The sequence below is a fragment of the Melampsora larici-populina genome (genome assembly GCF_000204055.1).
Source record: "Melampsora larici-populina 98AG31 unplaced genomic scaffold MELLAscaffold_41, whole genome shotgun sequence".
Taxonomy (NCBI): Eukaryota; Fungi; Basidiomycota; class Pucciniomycetes; order Pucciniales; family Melampsoraceae; genus Melampsora; species Melampsora laricis-populina.
The window spans coordinates 198,836-222,832 of record NW_006768805.1 but is presented as its reverse complement, the minus strand read 5'-3'; the positions used below and the strand labels follow the sequence as shown (position 1 = coordinate 222,832).

General features: G+C 41.2%; 3 protein-coding genes across 3 annotated transcripts; 1 reads left to right on the top strand and 2 right to left on the bottom strand.

The window, feature by feature from the left end:
- Window positions 1–7,662: 7,662 nt before the first annotated feature.
- On the bottom strand, window positions 7,663–8,598 carry MELLADRAFT_91283 (uncharacterized protein; the record flags this gene model as incomplete). Its single annotated transcript, XM_007414097.1, has 1 exon — window positions 7,663–8,598. One exon carries the CDS (start codon window positions 8,596–8,598, stop codon window positions 7,663–7,665), a length of 936 nt encoding a protein of 311 aa, XP_007414159.1.
- Window positions 8,599–8,607: 9 nt separating this feature from the next.
- On the bottom strand, window positions 8,608–9,878 carry MELLADRAFT_110046 (uncharacterized protein; the record flags this gene model as incomplete). Its single annotated transcript, XM_007414096.1, has 2 exons — window positions 8,608–8,939; window positions 9,485–9,878. The coding sequence occupies 2 exons, from the start codon at window positions 9,876–9,878 to the stop codon at window positions 8,608–8,610; spliced, it is 726 nt and encodes a 241-aa protein (XP_007414158.1).
- Window positions 9,879–17,170: 7,292 nt separating this feature from the next.
- MELLADRAFT_110045 (uncharacterized protein) lies at window positions 17,171–19,518 on the top strand (the record flags this gene model as incomplete). Its single annotated transcript, XM_007414205.1, has 5 exons — window positions 17,171–17,230; window positions 17,308–17,715; window positions 17,777–17,923; window positions 18,950–18,988; window positions 19,339–19,518. The coding sequence occupies 5 exons, from the start codon at window positions 17,171–17,173 to the stop codon at window positions 19,516–19,518; spliced, it is 834 nt and encodes a 277-aa protein (XP_007414267.1).
- Window positions 19,519–23,997: the final 4,479 nt, after the last annotated feature.

The following is a 23,997-nucleotide window of genomic DNA, read 5'->3' as shown; positions in this document are numbered from 1 at the left end:
TGGTGCTGCGAGAGTTGTTGCTCGACGTATCGGTCTTGGACCAGGGTCGAATACACTTAAAGGTGGCAATTGGATATAAGGTCCCTTGATTGGTCCCTGGCAATTCGGGTTCCCACACTCGGTTCGACAGGCTGAACAAATACCCTTGTGTCGAAGGTATTCATGGTAGTGCCACGCGTAATCAGCCCTTTGATCAGGAGTTCGTCGGTCATTCATCGTCGCAGCTTGAGCATATTGAGTCGGTCTCGGTTGAAAACCGGTTTGACGAGGCGCAGTGTTGGTGTTGAATCCTCCACGAGGTAACAAATTACTAGATTGAAGAAGTAACCAGATGTCCGAAGCCGCTGCGATGAATTCGAACCATTTGAAGTTTGCCACCTTCAGTAATGCTCGATCCGCCACCCAACGCTGAAACACTTCTGGTGCCCCCCAAACAACGTACTCGGCTAAGTTCTTGATCGAGATTGAGCTTTCGACTTCGACTAAGGCATACAAATCTCGTCCTCGATTGGCATAAACTTTAAAGTCTTCGTTTGGTCTCATTTTGATCTGTCGAATTGCCTTTTCGGTGTCGTAAAGCCATCCGGTGGGTAGCGTTTCTGTTGCCAGTGCGTGCATAATCTCAGTCCATGGTAAGTGTACGAGTTCACTCTCCATTCGCCTTAGCCAGTTCCCTGCTCGAGGTTCCACTACGATGGTACCTAGGATTATCAGACGTTCTTCAGTGCTATCTAATCGTTTCAATTTGAAGAATTGTTCGATAAGTCGTCGCCAGTTGAAGAGTGCTGCAGGATCTTCGACTGGGCCTGTGAATTTAGGTGCATCTGATAACTTAATGTCACAAGCTCGGACCACGCGGTTGTCTGGTTCATCGTGTGCTGCATTATGACGATAGGCGGTTGGTACGGTGGAAGCCTGAGCAAAAGAAACCCGTCGAGGTGTGTCGTCGACGGCTTCAGCTCCTAGGTGACTCCATGGGGCTGCTGCGTAAGATGCTCGCGGCAGGGAGTACTCGGCTGCGTCTTCTCTGGTACGTTCCTCGTTGCGATCGACATGCTCCTCGACAATTGAAGTTAATGGGACGGCTTCAGTTCTCATGGCTTGAGCAGGTGTTCCCGCGGTGGTGGGTGGTGTTTTAGGTCCTGCAGGAGTCGGAGTACCAGGGCTTCGAAATCGTGAGAACCAGTTGGTAGGCTGGGTTGTTGTGTTTGAGCCGGTGCTGCCGCCTCCCGTTGTGATTGTAGGCTGTTGCATTGACATCATACGAGACATTGAAGCCTCCAAGGCATGAATTCGGTCTCGATCGGATTTGAGTGACGAGATCTCTGCTTGGAGGCGTTCTATGAGAGCATCTTTGTCTGAGTCATCTTGAACTTCAACCGTCTTGCCTTTCGAACCCGATGAGCTCTCCATCGCGTTGTAAGGGGTAAAAATGAAACTACCGGGGGGTCTGGGGGTCGGATCGGAAAGTCTCGAGTTAAAAAACTCTCTTACAATTCTACTATCGGGCGTAATCAATGGTTCGAAAGGATCAGGAAATCCGGCAGGTGTGGATGTGGTTATTGGTCTTGGAGTAATGCTGGCTTGTAAGGTAAAGTTGCTGTCAGGTGTATCGAGAGGGGCTTCCGGTTTCCAGTTAAATCTAGGAGGAGGTGGCGCTGCTGGCGAGGTGTCAGTGTCTTGTTGGCGTTGTCGGAGCTGTCTTTGTCGGCGTAGGAAAGATTCTGGGTCGTTGGTGAAATTTGTAGGTAATGCGAATCCCATCAAAAAGACTTGATGACTTGTCAAGGATTCGATTATCTCACGGATGTCAGATGAATTAAGTTTTCAGAGTGCTCAGAGGTCGATTTAAAGTTTGAATTTTTAGTTTCGGTGATAGTTTAAAAAAGTGTAAGACTCCAAAGCGGAGTCTTCACTGATGACGAGGCACGAGAGCAAGGCTCTAAATCTAAACTAAAACCCTTCTATAAATTCCTAGCACAATTCTAGCTCCAGCCGAAGATTTCGGTGAAGTCAGTTCCTACGCTCTACTGATAACAAATGGAAGAGAAACAAACTAGAGAGAAAAGAGATGAAAAGAGAAATGATAGCTCACCTAGCTCCAGCCGAAGATTTCGGTGAAGAAAGAGATCTTCGTGGAGCTAGGGCCGTTGACAACTATTGATCAGAACCTGTCTTCAGCCATGACTGCTGTACGTCCCTATGTAACACCTTACACCCCACCATCAACTACACTAAAGGATGCTTCCTCAAGATCAGCTTCACCCCGGATGATTGGAAGCTGATCAAGACAGTTAACCTTGAGCTCGAGGTTACTACATTTTTTCATTAAACATGGCTTTGTGCTGATCAATCTATGTTCTTTAGCATTTTGCACAGCTTACCAAACGAATGGAAGGCGATGGCCCAACTGGCTCAATGGTAATCCAAGAATACCTCAAGCTCAAGACTCGCTTGGAGTCCAAACTTCTCCAAGAATTAACCACCTCGCCGATGTATCCGATGCATTATGCTATGCTCACGCGAGTGAAGAGGTACCTTGCCAAAGCAACATCCTCACATGCTCTCTTGATGGCCACGATCCGTCATCCAAGCTGGAGAGCCAGCTTTTTCAATGCAGGATTTGGACCTTGATCTCCTGTAACTGCAAAAGCCAACAAACTGTTGGCCGATGCATACTATTCTCGCAAGCATCAACTTGAACAAAACCCTTCATCACAAGCTCCAGCATCTCAACCAGAAGCAACACTCACAAGTGCCGAATGCAACAACGATGCATACGACCCAATGTTACATCTCCATGATGCACAAAAGGGGAACTCTACAATTGATGAACTAACTGAATATCAGCTTGCACGTGATGCGCCTTCACAGGATGTTGCAATGGACCCTAACCTGGCATTGAAGTGGTGGCAGGTGAGTTCTCTTCATCTTCTTTTTTTCTTGTAAATTAGGTCAAGAGTCTGAAATTGAATTCTTTCATTGACAGAGCCACGAAGGAAAGTACCCTATTCTTTCAAGTCTAGCTCGCCAATATCTTGCTGTCAGTGGGAGCTCGGCCGCTGTTGAGCAAACGTTTTCATCAGCTGCGGATGTCTGCACCACAGACCGTGGAACATTAGTTCCAAGGACAATTGAACGTTGTGTGAGTAGTCGGCTATGGATTTCAAATGGAGTCCCACTAAATTCAGGATTTGAGGAGGCCTACCGGATTATGGAGGAGTGCATCGAGGATGATAAAGCTGCTCAGGTTTTACACAAGACTATGAACCAGCCTCCACATTTTGCTGGCGATTGAGTTCGTTCTGTTCATTGCTCTGTTCATTGTTCTCATTTCAAGCTTATGGACTTTTCTCTTCACAAAATGTATTTAATGAATGGTGTATAACAAGTGAAAAATTGATAGTAATTGTGTTGAAATGATAAGGCAAGCCATGCGATAGATCAAACAATAATTGATGTGCGATCCAAAGCCAAAGATAAAAAGAAATCAACAGAGTGAAGCGAGGTTTTTATGGTATTTTCTTTCAATTTCAAGTTGCATTCAATGAATATCAATAGAGAGCATCTCATTTGTGCATCCCTGATGTTGCCATGGAGTCAAACACAGAGAGCAAGATAAGTACCGGAAGTATAGAATTCCAGAGGTCGATACTATACTATACCCAGGGTAAAAAAAGTACCGGTGCCTACAGTACTATACTAGTATCGGCTGATACTGGTATAGGATAGTACAGTGGCCGCGTTGGCTGTAGGGTGGGTGGGATGGTTTTTGAAAATGAAATGATGTTATCTCTTTTATAGAAGTCGGAAATCTTTAGATTTGTGAATTCAAGTCTGAGGTGTATGAGAGCTCTGAGGCGTACAGAAACTGTGAAGATGAAAATTTTCACAGTTTGTACCACCTCTCCTTTGTGGTGTGGCTGGGTATTTCCCGGCCCTGTGTAGTGGCTCATACACTGTGTCATACGTCTTGATGGAACTCACCGGTGACGTCGTGCCTTTGGCCACCGGTGTCAATCCATCTTTTGACTGTGCCTTGCTCAGCTCTCATTATATTTTCTAAAAGGTTAGACTTGTTCACTCATATGCTCTCATCTAACTCTTAGTTTCTTTCTATCTGTTTTATTTCATTCTGATTTTTCTACTTTCTATTCCTTTCTAATTCGGGCAATCTTTATGTAGGTCTTCACCTTATACAGGTTCTTACCTGGTGTGGGGGGGGGCCATAGGCCCGGGGACGGCCTTTCCAAGAAAGGGTTTTCTACCACCCTATCTCTGGACGGATGGCGTCCTGAGCTCATCGGAAACCTGTCTACGACAGCAGTCCAGACTGTTCGCTAAATTCAGTTGATCTGTACAAACGGGATCTGCAATTCAATTGGGGTAAACTCAAATTTCTGCAACTCAATTGGGCTAACTCAAATTCTAAAATCTATCAGGTAATTCGATTTCTCGTGACTCCTTTACAGTTGTACGTTCTTTCCATCTCCCCTTATCCCCCTTCTTCACTTCCCCCTTTTAACTTCTTTGCCCTCTCTCTTCTCGGTCAATACGGTCTACACATGTCCGAAGATTTTGTCAGCTGCATTCTCGTCTATCTCCGTTACTGCCTTTCACTCACTCTGTCTGAAGCCTGCCAATCTTTGAACGTGAGAAGATCCCACAATTCTTTGGTTTCCCTCTTTTCGTCTGCACTATACTTCCGAAGGTATAATTGGTATGCCTTCGAGTGCCATCTCCCGATTGTCGTTATTTCCTCTATTGGCCGTTTTTCATTCCACCTGAAGGTGGCTCCTCCCACTCTGAAGGAGTGACCAGACAGTTGTGTTGTCTCATCATTAGATCTCCAGACTTGTTTAAAGATACCCATCAACTTCGATTTCGAAATCGTGCTTCGTTCTCCATTCTTTTCTAGGTATGAGAATAACGGGTCCTTCGGGCCCGTTTGATTGTCTCTGACCATTCTTTCGAGTGCCTCAGTTGCATCAAGATACGACCGCTGTGCTTTCAATTTGATATATTGTATTTGGCCTGGTTTTGCCGTCTTCGCGTTGAATAAAGCTATTGTCACTCTTTCACCATTACCCATCACTTGTAAATCTTTTAACCGAATCAGCTTCTTCTTCTTATCATCCGATACCAACTCTCCGAGCCTCGCCATTCCCCAGAATGCTACCAAGGCTATCGTCAATGCCACCTGATCTCTCTTGCTCCCATTCGCCAACTTCTTCAACAACTGTACTAGGTGTTTTATCATTACCGGTTTCTTTTGCTCCTTTTCTGACTGTCTTATCACCGTCTCCGCGATCTTCGAAGACTTGAGCAAGACTGATAGCTTTATGGGATCGTATTTGGGATACTCCTCGTCATGGAATAAATGCCAACTTTTTATACCAGTAAGATATTTCTTCAGGGTCTCTACTTCGATTGTTGCCGTTTTCTGATTGATTTTCTCTGTTTTCCCATCTTCTTCCAATTTCTTTCCTGCCCATACCACGAATTTGTATAACGTGTTTAATGACAAAGGCAATAACATCTCCCTTTTGTAACCTTTCTCCTCCAAAAACTTCAGCAACTTCGCCACTCCACTATTGTAGTTCACCAAAGTTGTCTCTGCCCAGCCTCCTGATAACATATGAGTTTGCACACTACTACTTCTCCAATTCGATTCTCCTACCACGTTCTGCAAGAACAATCTGATCTTATGCTCGACTTTCGGTGATATCATGCTTCCTCTAGTAATAGTTGCAGGTCTTCTGGTAAATTTATATGTATCCGATTTCCTAGCTCTTCTCCTTCGTCTATTCCTCTCGATAAACCGTCTGCGTTGTTGTCACCTGATTCCACTCTCTCTTCTGTTATGTCGCACTGGAGTCTTAGAAGTAAGTCCTGTATCTTTTTCCACTCTTCGTTCACAGGCTCACTTTTTGATTGCCTTTTGTTTATAGTCGATTCGGTAGTCGTGTTGTCCGTCTTGACCCAAAAGTTCCTGCCGCCAACCTTTGTCGAAACTTCCAGCATTAAGACTCCCAACCTTATCGCCGCCGTTTCGGCCCATGCTATGTCGCGACGTGTTTCATCCTCTAATAGGCCGATTGTCTGCCACCCTTCCTTCAGCCTGAATCTCACCCAACCATATACGGTTATGACGCCCATCCCAAAACCGCTGGCGTCACCTACCCAGCCGACTCGTTCTGGTTCCACTGCTGGTATGATCCTCCTTGGTTCGAAATTCGCCAGCGCTTCACGCCAACTTTCCAAGTCCTTCCTAGCTGCTCTCGATAAAAACCTCTTTGCATTTGTTTTCAACCAAGGATGGAGCCATGCGTACAAACCCCTCATATACGGTTTCATGTGAGGCAAGATGTACATTAAGTGCGCTATCTTTCCAATTGTCGAATCCGCTTCTTTCAAACTCCACGGGCCGTCTTCTTCTACCATATGGATCACCGCTGCCAATCTTTCTTCCAATTTTTCCTCCGGCAATCTTACCGTCTTGTCCCTTCCATTGAAGATGAACCCTAAATATTTCTGCTTGTCTGCAAATGCTCTAAGTTTATCACGATTGGTCTTCACACCCATTTCCGTGCTCAGCTGTACCACATCTTCAATCTGTAAGTCTTCTCCTTCCATCTTCACTATCATATTATCATCAACCCATCTAAAAACTCTCTTGATTCCCAAACATCTTTGGATTATCAGCCTCCAGGCATCCGCCACCTTTCCAAACGTACCGCACCCCGCTACTCCTCCAAAGGGGACCGCGATATCCATCCAGATCCTATTGTAGAAATCCTTGATCATCAAATACCTCCACTCTTCCTCTTTCGTGCAAGCTTGACGATAGGGTTTCTCCCAATCGTATATCGCAAGTAAAATTACCTCTTCGAAGTGTTCTCTGAAATATCTCGCCACTACATGAAAGTCGTCCCACGATGTGTCGAACTCGTGTTTATCCACCATTGAATTCACTGATGGTATGTTCTCGTCTGCCACTGGATATGAAAGATTGTTGATCATTCGTAAAGATCCGTCGTTATTTACGACGCTCCCCATTGGGTTTGTCCGGAAGAATCCCCACTTCGCATAAACTTCTTTGTGTGTGAACGGGCCGAAAACTCTTCCTGCTCCTTTTTCCTTTTGTAAGTTTCTCATAATCTTATCCTTCACCGCTAACGCCGAACTATGATTATCTGGTGTCCACCATTTTTTACTTCCTAGATAGTGTTCTGGAATTCCTTGGGTAGATCCATCCACTAGTCCCGCAATAACGTCTTTCACCTCTGCTTCGACTCCGCATTTCCTTGCTTGCTCTTTCCATTTTTGGATATTCATATCACATTTCGGTCTCAGAGGCCACTTCGTATGGAGCCTTGGTGGTCTCAACGGATCGTCTCTCGGTGACTCAGTCTCTCGGATTGGCGTCTGAGGCTCTTGTTCATTTCTCTCACTCAGGCTTATGAATCTGGGGTAACGAAATGGCAAATTCACAGTTCTCAGTATCTCTCTTTTCTCACAGTGTCACATCAATCTTTGTCTTTTTGGTGTGGTTTCATGTTTCTCTGGAATTCCTGTCATTTATGACATTAGGTGTCTCATTACTTCTTTCCTCACCACACCTAATCGACTTCTCAAGAAGGAAAGTACAACATGTTCTACTCACTGAGTCCCTGCTCCGTTCCCACTTCCACTTCCACCTGCCTGCTTCGCTGCCTTCATCGCCTCAAAGGCTCCGGGTCCAAACTTCGGAACTACGACTCCATTCACCGTAGAAGTAGGTCCTGAATTGAAGCTTCCTCTCGCACTTCCTCCTCTTCCTCCTACTCCCCTACTAACACCTCTCCCTCTTCTACCTTTTCCTCTCACTCCTTGATTTTGATTATAGAATCCACTTCCACTTGCTTTGACATAATCACTCTGGCCATGATTCCCGTGACTATGACCTGTGTTATTCTCGAGAAAGAATTGGCCGTTGGGTGGTTGCGTATAATTTCGACCTTGTTGAGCTAGGTGCGATAACATTTGACCTCCTGTTACAGCCGTGATCTGCTCGTAGGCATTTGAGATCATGTCCCATCCCACTTGGTACCTTCCCGTCATTGGGTTGACATTCTCCATTGCTCCACCTATGATGTACGGGTTGTCGAAATACCAATGGTCCTTATTGGCTTTCGAGTCCGTAATTGCTTGCTCTACTAACTCTTCGTTTCTCATTCCTACATCTGATAGTAATCCATCTGCTAACGTGTGACTGAATACATTTGTTCTATGAATTATGTCGTACCTCAACGCTGGGGCAAAAGCATCATGATACTTTGCCTTGATTTCCAGGACTATCTTATAATGTTCTTCAAGCCGTGTTGCAATGTCTTCTCTTTCGTATTTCAACCTCCAGTATTGTATGCATAGATGGAACGAGGTCGACCACATCAAAAAACTCTGTCTCCATTCGCTCGGGACTCTTAATCCTACGTAAGCCACCACATCCAAACAGGAAGAGCTTTGTTTCCTTCTATTTGACATATGATTTTTATCTGCCAATAGCCAAGCCGGTACGAATATAGTGAGAGGAACATAACCGAAGCAAGCCGACATTCTATTATTTCAATAGGACGATAGGTCTATCAATCTGTGAGTCAACACTTGACCATGATTCATCTTCTTTCCAACCTTAGTTGCTTTCTCCGTCACTTGAGTTTTTGCTTTTCTTTTAGAGGTGCTTATTTCTAACTCTTCTTCTTTTTCGCTTGAACAGTCTAACATTTGGACTCCTCGTGGTTCGGTACCAATCCTCTCACACCATCTCCAATAAGTCTTTTCTAGCATTTCAAAGCAACCGGTGTTTCCTTTCCTGAAGTGTCTCGTCAATTCTGCAACATATCTTTCATGTTCTCTGTCGATATGCGCATCTTCTGCTACGAATTTTGCTTCATCCACTAAACACAACCACACCAGATCACAATTTCAGTCAGTCATTCTATCTATGCCTTTTCTTTCCACAATCTCTGGACTTCTGGACTTCTGGACTTTTCTGGACTTCTTCTGGACATTTCCTACACAAGCACCGCCAACATATTTACCTCGGATTTTGTAATCCGAGGTATCCTCGGATGCAAAACCTCGGACAGAAGCTTCCCGAGGTCTTGATCCGAGGTGATTCTCAGTGCAAAAACATCCCTCGGGCAAAAACCTCGGACAAGGTCTGTCCGAGGATTTGCCTACGATGACGCCTCGGATTTTTCAACCCGAGGCATCTATGCTGGCAGTGAAGCTTTGAGATACGACTCTTTTATAATTTTACAGGACTTTAAGACTTCAGGACTTCAGGACTTCTTTTGATCTTTACACGACACTTTTTAACACACGATTATGTTCCACCCGTGTGGCTACATTTTTCTGAACTCAACTGTGGTTGTTATTCCACCATCCACCAAGCTAGAAGAAAAATTGAATTTGACAAGTGAATTCTTGTTGGGCTTACCTAACGAGATGATGTCCTCTTCTTCATCCTCATCCTCAGTAAGCTTCTCACCCTTTCCCTTCTTTCTCTCTTCTTCTCCTTCGTTGACCTCTTCTTTATTCGTCTCTTCTTTGTCTATGTCCGTTAACGCACTATCTTCTTCATTTTCTTCTTCCTCAGGTTCTTCTATAGGTTCCCTGATTTTTCCTTTCACCGTGCTTCTCGTTTGTCGTGTCGTTGTTGCTCCGCCTTTTCCTCTTTTCCCACCTCTTCCTCTACTTCTGTTTGATTTACCTCTTCCTCTTCCTCTGGTCGAACTTCCTACTTCTTGATTTTCTTTTTCTTTTTCATGTTTTGATAAAATCATTTCTACGTCTTTATTGAAAATTTCTGTTGAGCTTTGTTCTTTTGACATGATTTCTCTGTTGTCTCTTTTAAATATTGATATATTTTGAAAATGAAATGATGTTATCTCTTTTATAGAAGTCGGAAATCTTTAGATTTGTGAATTCGAGTCTGAGGTGTATGAGAGCTCTGAGGCGTACAGAAACTGTGAAGATGAAAATTTTCACAGTTTGTACCACCTCTCCTTTGTGGTGTGGCTGGGTATTTCCCGGCCCTGTGTAGTGGTCATACACCGCGTCATATGTCTTGATGGAACTCACCGGTGACGTCGTGCCTTTGGCCACCGGTGTCAATCCTTCAGTGAGTGTTTATACCTGCCGTCTCTCTTTCGTTTAGGGTTATTCACTGTTCAATCCATTGAATGATTACCAATTTTCAGGCAATCTCTTCAAGACCCCATTTCCAACGTCTCAAAGCCAAGGTGACGGTTCTACCCCATGCGGCCTTTCTCTTTTTGGGTTGAAAAACCACGGAGCCCTCAGAAATGGAATGGGTGCAAGTTGTCTTATCCTACTCACCTGAGAACCCATTCTCATGTCTGATTTCACAGGTTTGGGATTTGAAGGTCCATCTGGAGGCCGTCCTGACATGCTGGGTGCCCGTCAATCCTTCAGTATGGCGGGGGCTGGAGCGTTGTAGAACTTAAAGCTCAACAAGAGCTTTACAGAGCTTAAAGAGGGATAATCTACTAATATAACCAACTAGTAGAAGTTGCCTAAGACTGCCTCTTTGAAAGAATCAACACGGGGTTTTGCTGAATTCTTTGGGATAAGGCACCAGAGAAATTGTTTTCAATACTTAAGTCAAGTATTATTCCCGTGAGTTTTTAGAAATAAAGAAACCTCAACACTGCTATAGTGTTATTCCAATCTGAGCACAACAAAACACTCTTTTAATTACTAGCAAAGCAAAAATCAATTAGATTGTTATTCCAAAGAAGACTTGTAGTCTTATCACACGTAACGAAATCTCTCCTTTGATATAAAGGGGCAATTTAGTGAACTTAGTACTGATAAAGTAATTTAATGATGATTAAAAACACTCTGACAAAAGTATAAGATGAGTAAAAAGGGGAACAAAGCCACGTAAATTCCCTAACAATAGTATATAACACTCCAACAATCCTCAATAATGGTCAACAACCTCCAAAAAACCTTCAAAAACCGTCAAAAATCAACAGAACTCCTCCAATGTGACCATATGATGTCATGAATATTATTGTTTTTAATGAGCTAAGGCGTGAATTTGATCAATTGATGTTAATAAATGATGAACAGATCTTCTTATGATGAATACAGGTGATCTTTTCCTAATATTCATAGCTGAAATCCGTTTTGGAATTACAAATCTTTTGTAAAGTTGTTCAATTTTGGATTACTATAGCTCATTTGATAGCCCTCGTGATACTGATCATTTATCACCCCCATATGACCTATTTCCGATGTGTGATGAATAATTTATTGAGTTGTAAAGATTGAGAAAATAAGCTTTTGTCATCTAAATTACATAAACTTAAATCCCTAAGCACCCCCCTTAAACAAATTCAGCCAGCATTTATGCTATGAATTCGGCTTAGGGCGCGAGGCTATGAGGGTGTTACACATCTGCTTTAAGGGTGATCCAAGGGTCATTTGACCAAAGGGACCCGCAGAATGCGTTGAGGGACAATCTCAGTGCTGAAGTCCATGAGATATTTATACCTTTCTCCTTCCCTACAGACTTTGCCTACGCCCAACCGTTATTTTTGAAAGCAATCTCAAAAATAATTACTATATCTGCGAAAGCATAAAAGCACTATGGCTTTTTAAAAGCATATACACACAACGTGATCTACTTCTTTCCATACGCCTCTCTGTTGTTTTTAAACACAACCCCAACGGATATCACTAAAAGCAAACAATAAAAGCATATTTTTGTCCGTCCGCTCTTTTACACAGATCGATTGCGAAAATTATTGTTGCTTTTTAAAAGCCTCGATTTAAACAACACTGACTCTGCTTTTGAAATACCCTGATTGTATTACTTGAAAGCAACTCTCTTGAAATGCACTCTTTCTTCAAAAGAAGTTCTACCGTCGTCGGATTGCTCCCTGCAATTAAGCTTTCTACCGTCATCGGATTGCTCCCTTCAATTAAGCTGTTCATTCAAATGTTCCTTGCATTCTATTGTCCTTCAAAATGCACCCTAATTTCTAAAGCTCTACCTTCAAAAGTAGTGCTGTTCCAACAGAACATTTACGCACAATTTATTGCTATCTTCTATTCATATGTTGTTCCGATTTCGCCACACACTCCTTCATATTTTGGAAAAGCAACCTTGCCAAAAAGCAATGCTGCTTACAAAGAATCATCTTTACTTTTCCATCTCTTCTCTAACAACTATCTATAATTCGATCAATCATCTAAAAGCCTCCAAAAGCATGCTTTTTGTTTTCCTCCTACCACTTCCATTTCAACATTGAGTTCCTCCCCATTCATTATCTTTCCCATCTATCTCTTCTAATGAATGCTCTTATCAAACGATGACAATAGAACCTACGGGTCCCCCACTTGAAAACATTCACAATGGTCACCACCGTGAATATAGGTCCTCCAACATGGAGAAACCAAACTTCCTATGAATTACCGAAGATCTCGCCAGCCACTCAGCCGCTCTCTCAGACATCAGACTTCTGTGAGAAAAGTAGGAGTACGAAGTCGATGCGGAGTGCTTGTAGGGCCTCTACTTCCTACAACACTCCTTCTGAGCACGAACACGTTTGTTATATTATAGTGAATGACACATCTGAAATTGGCTTCCATCCTATCACCCATTGTAACCCTTCAGCTTGTCCACGTCGCACCCTTGAATTTTGAGCATCAGAAGGTGCATCTTTATCAGCATCTTTCAGAAAAGTTTCAATTAACTCTCCATATATATTTGTGATGAGGGATCTGGTCATCTTTTCTGAACTTCTATGAAGGCTTAGAAAACTTTGTATCACATTTTGGACTGTATTGGACTATCATGGGTACTCAGGCTCATTGAGTTGTCTAAAGACACACCAATGAGCCTTGGTGAAGGTTAGTGATTTATCTCTTTGTATCAGTCAAAAGTCAACAGTCAGACAAAATGATGATTTGTCGATATTTTGACCTGTGCTTGCTTCTTGATTTCTAGATTTTACGCATCCAGCTCATCTTGAACTACACCTAAAACTGATCCAACTGTCAAACAATGCACTCAATCCAAAAGAAACAAGGATCAGGCCCAAGGTCAACCGCAATTGTTCATATCACTCTCCCAAAGCCAAGCTTGATTTAAGAAAGGTTTCATGTATTAGAGTCATCAGTTTATTCATCTCCAATAATATCAAAAACCGTAACAGATTGAAACTTGATTTAAAAGGGTCAATAGAGAAAAACTTAAAATCGAGACACTGCAGTTCGATCAAGATCATTATTTAATTTATCAGCTGAATGGAATACAATTTCTCTGGTCAGCATGCTTTCCACCAAGGGATCACACCGCCTGTGCCGCCTTTACACTCAGTTCACTTTCATCTGAATGTATCAAATTAGTATCATTTTTGGCAACATATCTTGATTACGACTTTTTGATTTTCTCTTCTAGACCATGAGATTTCATAGACAATTCTTGTTCTTTTCTTTTTTGACTCTCTATCTGTCTGCCATTGCTGTTAGAGCGATGAGGTTCACTGTGTATCCATAACAATAATGAGATGGAGAATAAATCTATATACAAGATCCTGAACATGGCCATATTTATAGACAAGTGTCTTCGTGAGTATGACCTCCATTTATCCTCTTGTAGCAATTGATGATTATTCCCCCATTGGTCTTGAAATGTACTTTCCTCTGTCTCAACAGAAGATTTTTGTTGGTTTTGTGTGGAATTTGATGAATTTATCGAATCTGAATGTTTTGAACTATGACAATTTGATATCATTGATATAGTTTTGATTCATTCCAGACCTAAGAGCACAGGTATAATTCCAAGTGCAAGTACCAAAGATCAGAATACAATCAAATTCTATTTACATATTTTGCAAATACTCAAAGTGGAGGTGACATTTGAAGTTCTGCCATGAGTCCATATAAGACTTGAAATAATTGTGCTTGTAAAAGGATTTAGAACTTGGAGTTAAAACTAAACTGGGATGTTAGGAACTACCAATGGAAGGTGATCAGTTTGATGACTGGCACAGGTAATCAATTTCATATACACCCCTGTTTTTCAAAATTTACTTCATGTTCTTGACAAATCATGTGTGTTGATATTCCTTGTAATCTAGACTGAGCACATATGTTCCGCTTGAGGTGCAGTAATACCTTGTTTGGTGGGATATTTTAACGTAATTGACATTGCAATATATGTAACCAATATAGCAGACTGTGCAACAGGGGCATTATACTTTGGCAAGGGACTTTGTCAAGTTTTTGCTTACAGGAACATGAACTGTGATGTTGAATTTTTACACACTTTGTGGCGGGCTTGCCCGCCTATACTCTAGTGTTATATGTAACCACCAAATTCGAAATTCACTCCAGTTTCTTTGTTGCCTTATAACTTTTTCACTACTCCTCCGTTACTAATGATTTAAAGGTTGTACAATATTAAACCAATGAATTTGCTTCGAATGAACTATTACACACCCAATTCTGACAAGTTTTGACATATGTAATAAACTAAATATCTCCATTTTTGATGAATTTTGATCATTTTCACGTCTAATAATGATTTTTCTTCTATCAAAAGATCATCCCACAGCATTCCAATCAACCACACAACCATAAAATCCTTCTGAAAAACCCTTGGCGCAATCAATCCTTCAATGAAATCACTACACAGGAATTAATACCATAGTACCCTTTTTCAAAATACCCCTTTCTTGAATAATTTCACACCTCCCTTACCAATCCTCGTGATTAAAGTTGCTGATGACTAATGTTGTACCTCTCTTTTATAATACAACCTTCCTGAACCAATAACTCTTATAATAATAACCTAAAAATTATTTTCCAACCTTCCATACCCATATTTTTGAAATTTCCTTCAACTTTTCTAATGTTATCCTTCTTCTTTCATTCTTTTCATAACAGTTTCCATCCGTTAAGATCCAAACTAAATGTTCTCCTTCTGCCAATCCCTCCTTACTAATTCTTTTAATTCAATTTTCACTCTTATACTATTTTTATTGATCTTTTCGAATTTTTCTTTTCTCTTAAATGTTCTTATCAAATGAATATGTAAATATATGATTAGAAAGATAATGAAATGAAGATTACAAATCAACTTTGAGACCCTTGATGACTAATAACTCCAACAATAACTTTGCCTTTGACTAAAAATACAAATTTTCCAATAATTTTTAATTTTTTTGCTTAAGTAGAGATCTTGCTCACCACAGCGTACTCAGGTAATGATCAACACTGTAGAACTTATAACCCAACAAGGGTTATACAGAGCTGGAAGAGGATAATCTACTAATATAATGACTAGTAGAAGTTGTCTAAGGACTGCTCTTCTAAAACAACACAATCAGGAAAGACTCTGTTGTATTGAGTACTGATAAGGCACCAGAGAAATGTATCTTCACACGTATTTTAACTTCAAAAGCACACTTTGTATTACTATCAACACTGCTATAGTGTTATTCCCAATTGATAACTAAAGAAATAAGCAATATCTGATTGATATTATTCCCAATAAGTCTTTATGACTATAATACTAAAGTAAATTTCTCTTTATAGCTGTAATAAAGGGCGTATTTAAGTGACCAGGTACTATTAGAATAAGTTTATGATGATAAACAGAATAATGGCAGCGTAAATGATAAAGAAAAAAGGGTAACAACAGTCCAAAAACCCTCTCAAAGTATATATAACAATGTACTAGAACTTTTACAATGGTCAACAACCTCAAAACCAATCAAATCCGCCCAAAATTCCCTAAAATCCCTATGATGACGCAATGTAATGATTTTGTTACTAATAAATGATGTAATTTTCACAGCTAAAAGTGATCAATGACGCAATGATATGATGTACAGCACTTCTTATGATGAATACAGGTGATTTTTTCCTTGTAAACTAGCTGAAAACCAATTTTTGAGATTACGAATTTTTTCAGATGTGCTCCAATTTTTGATTACTAAAGTGCATCTTGTAGCCCACGTGTTACTGATCATTTCTGACACCTACATGACCTACTTCTGATGAGTGATGAGTAAGATATTGAGTTGTGAAGTTAAGGTTTTGAGCATTACATGTTGACTTGTGACTGTAAATTCGAGATTCACACCAATTCTTTATTTGCCTTATAACTTTTTTCATACACCTCCGCTACTATTGACTTAAAGTTTGTACATTATGTAATCCACTCTTCTGCGTTGAATGGGCCATCTACCAACCTATTCTGACGTCATTTGACATATGCAATTAGCTGAAAACCTCCATTTTCCACGAAATTCACCCATTTCCTCCACTTTTCACAGCTGCTACTCTCTTTTTCTTGCTCATGTAATATGACATCATCCTCTATAACCTTAAAAACCCCGGAAAATCTTCTTGGCAACCTTAAATTCCATCACTACCACTATTACATAACCAAACTACACGTGTACCTCTTGTTTACCAACTTCGAAAAAGTGCCTTTTCCCTAATAACTGCTGTTTCTCCTTATCAACCTTCAGGATTAATATTGTCATAGTATAATATAATGCTGTTCTTTCATATTCTAACCTCATAATACCCATAACTTTATTTTTATTAACCTAAAAACCATTTTCCAACCTATGTACCTATAATTTCAAATTTTTCTTATGTTTTTCTTTCTTTCTTTTTGTAATGAGTTTGTAAGTAAACTATAATGATCTTAATGAATAATTTGAAATAAAATGATGTAATTTTAACCTAATGACCAATACATAAGCCTACAAGAGCTTCAATTGATCTAAAAAAACCCTCATTTTGAATTTTCTTTCCTGCTGAATCCTGCTAATAAACTGGTAAACTGGTAATTGTGAATTTTTTAATTGATCCCATAAATTGATCACCACAACGCGCGTCGAATGTAACCAGGTGCCAAGGCAACCAATTCACTTCCCCACAAGGGGTATCACCTCATGGTGACCCGGGACTTTTTGAGCAGCGCGGCTCTGGCGAATCGCAAGCTGGTTGGATGGGTCCCTCATGACAACTCAACAATTTCAATGGATCCAATGACCCTTTTCAAGTTCATCCCAATAAAGCTTTGTACCACAATCCCCTATCGGCCCCAACCCTCAAGACCTTTGAAGATATGGCTAAGCACGCTGGGCTGGATGCGGTGGCTCTTGGTTTTGCAATGATGCACGTTGAGGTGAGTTCTTTCTCATACGCACTCTACTCACTGTGAAAATGTGCTGAAGCATCTTTGTTTGCCTCCTCATCGTCAAGGTTTTTGGCAAAACTAACCGTTACTTGGCTCATACAATCATGCAAGGCCGAATGCAGAAGGAGGTCACCAACTTACGGTCGCAAATCGCCACTCTGACAGAGTCTGCTGCTACCTTGACTGGAATGGTGCAGGCTCTGGCCAATGCCCCACAATCCGCCAGGAATGAACGATTTGGTAGCCCAAGCTCCAATGACAAAACAGGTTGGAGTGCTAGTCCTGCTCTTGTGGTGTGTTGCCAGTTTCTTTCAGTCACAGTTAAGTGGAAGTCTGAAACCTTTTATACCTTTCAGCCCGTCATGAATACCATTGCCCTTGAGGTTGTTATGTCTCCTGCGTTGAGTGCGTACACTGCAATCCAGAACAAAGTTGAAGGGGTTCTTCCCAATTTGTTGTTCAACGGGATTAAGGTAAGCTCACAACAAGTCAGGTGAAGTAACATTATGTGTCTGAAACTTGCTAAATTTGTAGTTGAAGGTAGCCCAGAGAGGTGTGGGGTTCACTTCGAAACATCTTCCTGCCCAGCATGAAGGAGTCAATGACGTGTTTGCAACCAGGAAGTACTATTCTGCCATCAAATATTGCGGCAAGCACGCTAGGGAGAAATTACACATCATGGTGCGTACTAGTGTTGTGTGCTTGTTGACCAACGTGATGAAACTGATGTATTACTGCCGCTTTTGACAGGTATTCACAATCCTAACACTACACAAAATGTCATCTTTACTGGGCGGTAAAGAAAACTACTGACATAGAAAAGTCCTGAGGCAACAGGAAGAGAGCTAAAAATCTGAAAAAATATGCACCTTGTTCCTAGATGTTGGGGCGTCATGACGAGTATTTTTTTGTATTTTACACGCAGATATTGGTTCATGTACTAACAATAAAGGCTGAGAATCATCAAAAACCCACCTGTAACAATACCTGAAATTTGGCCCTTGACTTTGAAGACAGGATTTTGGAATCTTCAAACATCAATAACTTTTGCAGTTCTGAATCAAATCACTCGATTTGAAGTGCATTAAAAAGGTGAGCCTTTCCTCTACATTTTTCATTGAGACATCACATCTGTAGCTGGTCTAAAAAAGATCCTACAGAGCTATTCATGCAGAACTGTTTGAACATATGTAGAGTGTTTAAATGACTAGATAGCACCTTACTAACATTATGAAGTGTGAAGGAGAATAGTTCAGCTTTTGAATGAACCAAAAATCAAGATATTTGGAGCAGAATTGCAAAAGTTATTGAAGTTTTTAGACCACAAAATATTTTCTTCATACTCATGACCCAAATTTCAGGTATTGTTACATGTGAGTTTTTGATGATTTTCAGCGTTTATTGTTAGTACATAAACCAATATCTACGTGTAAAATACAAAAAAATACTCATTATGACACCCCAACATCTAGGAACAAGGTGCATATTTGTTCAGAATTTTAGCTTGCTTCCTGTTGCCTCAAGACTTTTCTACGTCAGTAGTTTTCTTTACCGCCCGGTAAAGATTACATTTGGTGTAGTGTAAGTTTGGTGAAGCCGTTGACCAGGCGGTACCATCTTTCAGGTGCTGGTCCAAATAGTCAGTGTTTGTCTTCTTTGCATTGTTCTTCCATTTTGGTAACCATTCTGATCAATATTTGGTCGTAGGTGGCTACCCAATGTGGTACTGTGGGTACAAACTGTCACGTTGATGCTGTCTGGGCGGCAACCACTCAACCAACGCGCGCATGAATTGCCTATCTTGTAAGTGATGACAATTTCCTCTCATGTGGTAGCAAAGTTCTTCACATTTAATGCCCGGCTGACCCCAATCTATGTCATGTTCTGGGTGTGGATTGGCAGCGCCGTGAAGCTGAGCGAATCATAATGAAAGGGGGAAGAGGGAGCAAATTGATTTGGCGCTGCGTCAATAAGCAATTAGCCAGTTTGCGTGCAAGGAAGGATGAAAGCTACTCTACTGCGTAAGTGAATTCACTCCTTGTTAATAAGGTACTCTCTCGCATGACTGACTGTCTTGGTCTGATGGTTTCTATCAGATTATCTTTGATGAAGATTGCCAGCATTTTAATGGCAAAAACTATTTTCCGGCCCTCAAGGCAAGGAAGGTCAATTTCAATCTACCTTTGGAGGAGGCCGTATTGGCTTGCGTGGCTCTAGTCGCCGCTCAAGCCGCAGCTCAGGCTCAAAACGCATTGAACCCCACCGGCCAGGTGTAGGCACGGATGCGCACAAGCTTTCCAAAGAAGCTTTGCACCGCTTGACGAATAGCGAGTCATGACAAAAAATCACATGATACAAAGCCATGGAATGGCTACGCAAATTTACTGAAAATCATGTTGTTTCCTTCTTAAATCTCTTCTCTTGATTAGTGAAATTATATAACTACTTGAACTGCATTGAGCCGCATCAAGAATCCCATCTTGAGCCTATTACCATTGCATTCATTGCCATGTTTTGGCGTGGACTAGCTATCCGTATTGACCCAGCTGAGTGCGACTCAAGTGGATCTCACCGGGCGCATGAGCGACCCGAGGGGATCTCGCCCATCCCAGGCCTGGACAATTCCCGGAAGGCTCTGGAACTTTTTAGACCTAGACCGTCGCGAGGCGGTTTAACAGCGGCCAGCATGCGCCTGCCTGGCCGCCTGCGGCCCAGGCGCTAAGTCGCCCAGCAGGCAAAAGCTCAGCAGGCCAGCTGTAGACCGCCAATCAATGCAGACAAATAGACCGCCCTCAGACTCGTCTTCTTGACAGCCCCAAGGCCGCCAGGACACCCCCGTGGTGTATTCCGTTGGGCAAAAAACCGACCAAACAGTTTCTGAGTGCCATTGAGTTGTGATTCAATTTTTTAGGATTGTTCAGGAAAAATCACTAAAACAATATCAAAGCCGACAAAAAAACTTGTTGTTTGCTTTGCTTTGCAAAAGAATCACCAAAAGTAAACTGGTGAGCTGTGTTCTTGATCATTCCAAAGCCCAAACAATTCAAAAAACAAGAGCAATTTGCGCCACTCAAGCCACCCAAACATTGTCTTTCCACCTTTCACAAAGCAGAGCCACCTACCACCTAGGCTCTTTTGGAGCTCAGCTCAGTTGAAAAGGCCTGTCTTCACACCCAAACACTGACTTTGAGTGACCTGGCAGAGCGACAGGTCTGTGAAACCTGCACACAGTTGTTTGCGACCATCTTTGACTTGCTTTGACTCCCTTCTCAAAGGCGCAAAACTGGTTGGTTGGTTTTTTGCCCAACCCCTACTGTCCCATTCAGGATTTTGTAGACGGGGTGTAAACCATACAGGCTGTTTACTCAGCTTGACTAAGCCCCTTGCGGGGCCGCATCTGCACCCTTGAAGGAGTCTTATGACTCAAACAGTTTTTTTGGCTGTGTGACTCCAGAAATTGAGTACCCTTATTTTGTTTTTCTGGTCTCTGCTCTTCCCATTCTCTTAAATTTATCAGCCCTTCAATTATGTTATTCTTTGTCGGATTGTACATAACATGGTACCACTTTCAATGCAAAATCAGCCCTGTGATGCTTTCTGCAGACATGATGAGAGTGGGATGTTATGTCCTGCTGCATGTAACAGAGTAAGAGTCCCTGTACAGGACTTGTGCAATCTTTGGAGGTTTGGTACTTGACTGAAACTTTTGCTGAAACTGACAAAAGCCAAAATCCCTTAAGCACTGTGTACCAAACTCCCCAGCTGCAAAGCCCGCAGGGTTTTGGACAAATCTATTGGAGAGCTACCAAGTGCTCCTTGAATTGACCGTGGAGAAATTTTGTAATAAAGGTGTGGAATCCTTGGATGATTCAGTGGTGCAGATTTTATTATCAAATGATCATGCTGATGTTCCTGTCTATAGGCAAAGCAGTAAGCATAGTGATTTAAATATTGTGCAGATTGGTGACCAGAAATGTGCAAACCAAAGTACCTTGCTTTTTTGTTGTTTCTAAACAACTTAGTCCTTGTCAGTCAGTTTGAATCATCTACTGGAACTTTGGAGCTGCTAAGATGATACATATGTGGATATCAGATCATCCGCAATTTTTTGCGTCAAATTTGGAGTTAGTTAACCTAAAGTTAAAGATTTTTAGCCGGAGTTAAGTAATCTACCACAGAATCCCACAGTTGTTGTCTTCAACTTGGAGTTAAAGAAGTCTAAACTCCAAGTTAAAGACTGGGCCTACAGTCGTCAGCTCTAGCTGGAGCTAAGCTGTCCTCAGTTTTCAAGCAACAACCCGATTTGTTGTTTTTAATTCATTCTCAACAATTTTTTAACATAAAATGAATTGTTTCACTTTCATCAGTGGCCCTTTTTGATCACTTTTTAGCACATAATCATCATCTACAGTTGCTCCTTTGTTTGGGTATCATCTATCAAGGTGATCTCAATCTTTCACCTTTGATCGATCTACTCTCTTTCAATTTATTGCTTGATCAATTCCATCATAAGCGTGTATTCTTCTTTCTTTGAACAGCTCCATCATTGTCTAAGATAGTATGCAACTAAGTGATTGAGATCAATGCAAAAAGAGAAAAGAAATTGAGGTGAAGGTGAAGGTGGGAGTGGCTGACAAGGTGTTAGTAAAACTCAAGTTGGGATTGAGGTACATTGTTAAAGTTGTGTAGGGGTGATTGTACTTGAAGATGAAACGAAAATAAGGTGCAATCAAGTGTTGAGTGAAGAATCAAAGCAGATTTCAGTATGCAGTTGGTGGTGTAGAAGGATGTGGACGAGTGTGGTGTGGTGTTTTCAAGGGCATGGAGTTAGCTACAGTGTCGGTAGGCTGGGATAACTTTGTCCCAGCCTACTGTTTTTTTGTTGCAAAGCCAACTAACAATCGGTAAAAATTTGACCATTGTGGAATTTTCAAAATTGGTGAGCTAAATAGTTAGCTATTCCGGCAAGCTAACCCGACGATTGTGGATGCTCTTAGTGTGGAAGCACAACATCTGTGGCATCTCCAACCATGTCTGCTATGGTTCATTTCCTTCTTGGTTGTAGTTATCCAGAGTGGCAAGCCAAGCCGCATGCCAAAGTTGATTGTCTTAATAAGATACAAGACCTGCTCATGTCAATTAATGGACTTGCAGGCTTTGTATCTGATAAAGAACACAAAGATTTTTATCTCACATGGGCCTTATTGACATGGCTATGAGATATTATCTTATCTTTTCTTTCAGTAAGAAATTATCTAACAGTATTAAGTTAGCTCTTGATTCTCACTGAAATTTCTCCCTCAGATATGTGTGTTACCTCTCAGGATTATACTTTGCAAGATTAACAAACTATCAAGACAGGCCAAACTCTGTTAACTGTTCCTGCAGCCATCAAGTAAGTGTTGTAGCTCTAAGAGAGATGCAAGAGATGAGTCACAGGTGATCTTGTAAGTATAATAGATTGCTAAGTGAGGAAAGGCAAAGTCTGCACTCGTAGCAAAACTAATAGCGGACTCTACAACTACATGTAACACACGTGACAGGTCATAACAGTAAGCTCCTGAACTCTGAGAACCCAGATACATTTGAACCTCCTGGTTTCCTGAATAATGAATCAAGGTTGAAAATGGTTCAGAAAGAAATAAAACTGAAATGGCCCAAATCTTACACTTTGGTAGTGGCCAGTCAGCAAACTTACACTTATCTGACTTTTGTCTGTGCCAGCTGACTTCAAATTATCTACCATCCACTCCAGCCACCACTCCAGCCACCACTCCAGCCAAATTTTTCCGGGGTCAAAAATGGAGGAACACAGTATGTATATTCATACTGCTCACACAATTGATCTACTTCTCTTAGGTGAGATATGAGGACAAGACATCACATAAATTTGGGATTTGATCACAAATCATTGGATTATAAAATCACTAGCCATTTGGGGCGGCAGGCGCCGCACTGGTCATCTGATTACAGGCCAATGTCCCTATGTACAAATCAATAAATCAATCAGTTTGCAATCACAAAGGTGAACAAAAGAGATGAAAAAAGTTGCAAAGAAAGATAACGCCATGCAGAGTAGCCTAAAATCAAGTCAGAAGAAGACTCAAACTTATTGGTACCTGTTTTAGATGTTTTGAAACTTATGGAGTTTCTAGAAAGGCTTTTTGAATCTCTTGATGAACAACTTAAAAACCAAAAGTCAATCAAAGAGTCACTTGGCCAAAATCCAAGTCATGACATAATAGATTCTCTTCAAATTTGAATTGCAAACTCATGTGCTTCTGTGATTGTTTCATTGTATTATTTTTAAATGACAATCAGTGAGTTCATTATTGCTTCTAGAAGCTGCTAATGGAGATAAAGTGAAACAACCAAGTTGAAGAGTAACATATAAAGATTTGATTGAAAAGTTTAATATGCAATTGTTATTTATGATCCATCATACTTGATGCAAATGAAAATAAACTGGTTGATTCATTGAAAAATGCTGTGCAGTTGACTTGAAGCAATTGATGTAATTATGTGAACTTCAATGATTCCTATAAGTTAGCTGTTGGTCTTTCAACATAATTCTGATATGCTGAAGCTGAAGTATATGTCATCTTGATCTATTTGTAATCACATCCTTTGCTGATGTTCACTGTGATTTGTTTTTTTTGATCTAAACTTACATCTATTAGCCACCAAATCAATTCCTCCAACTTTACCCCATTCAGCAAATGGAACAACAATGGCTGACATATTAACACAACTAT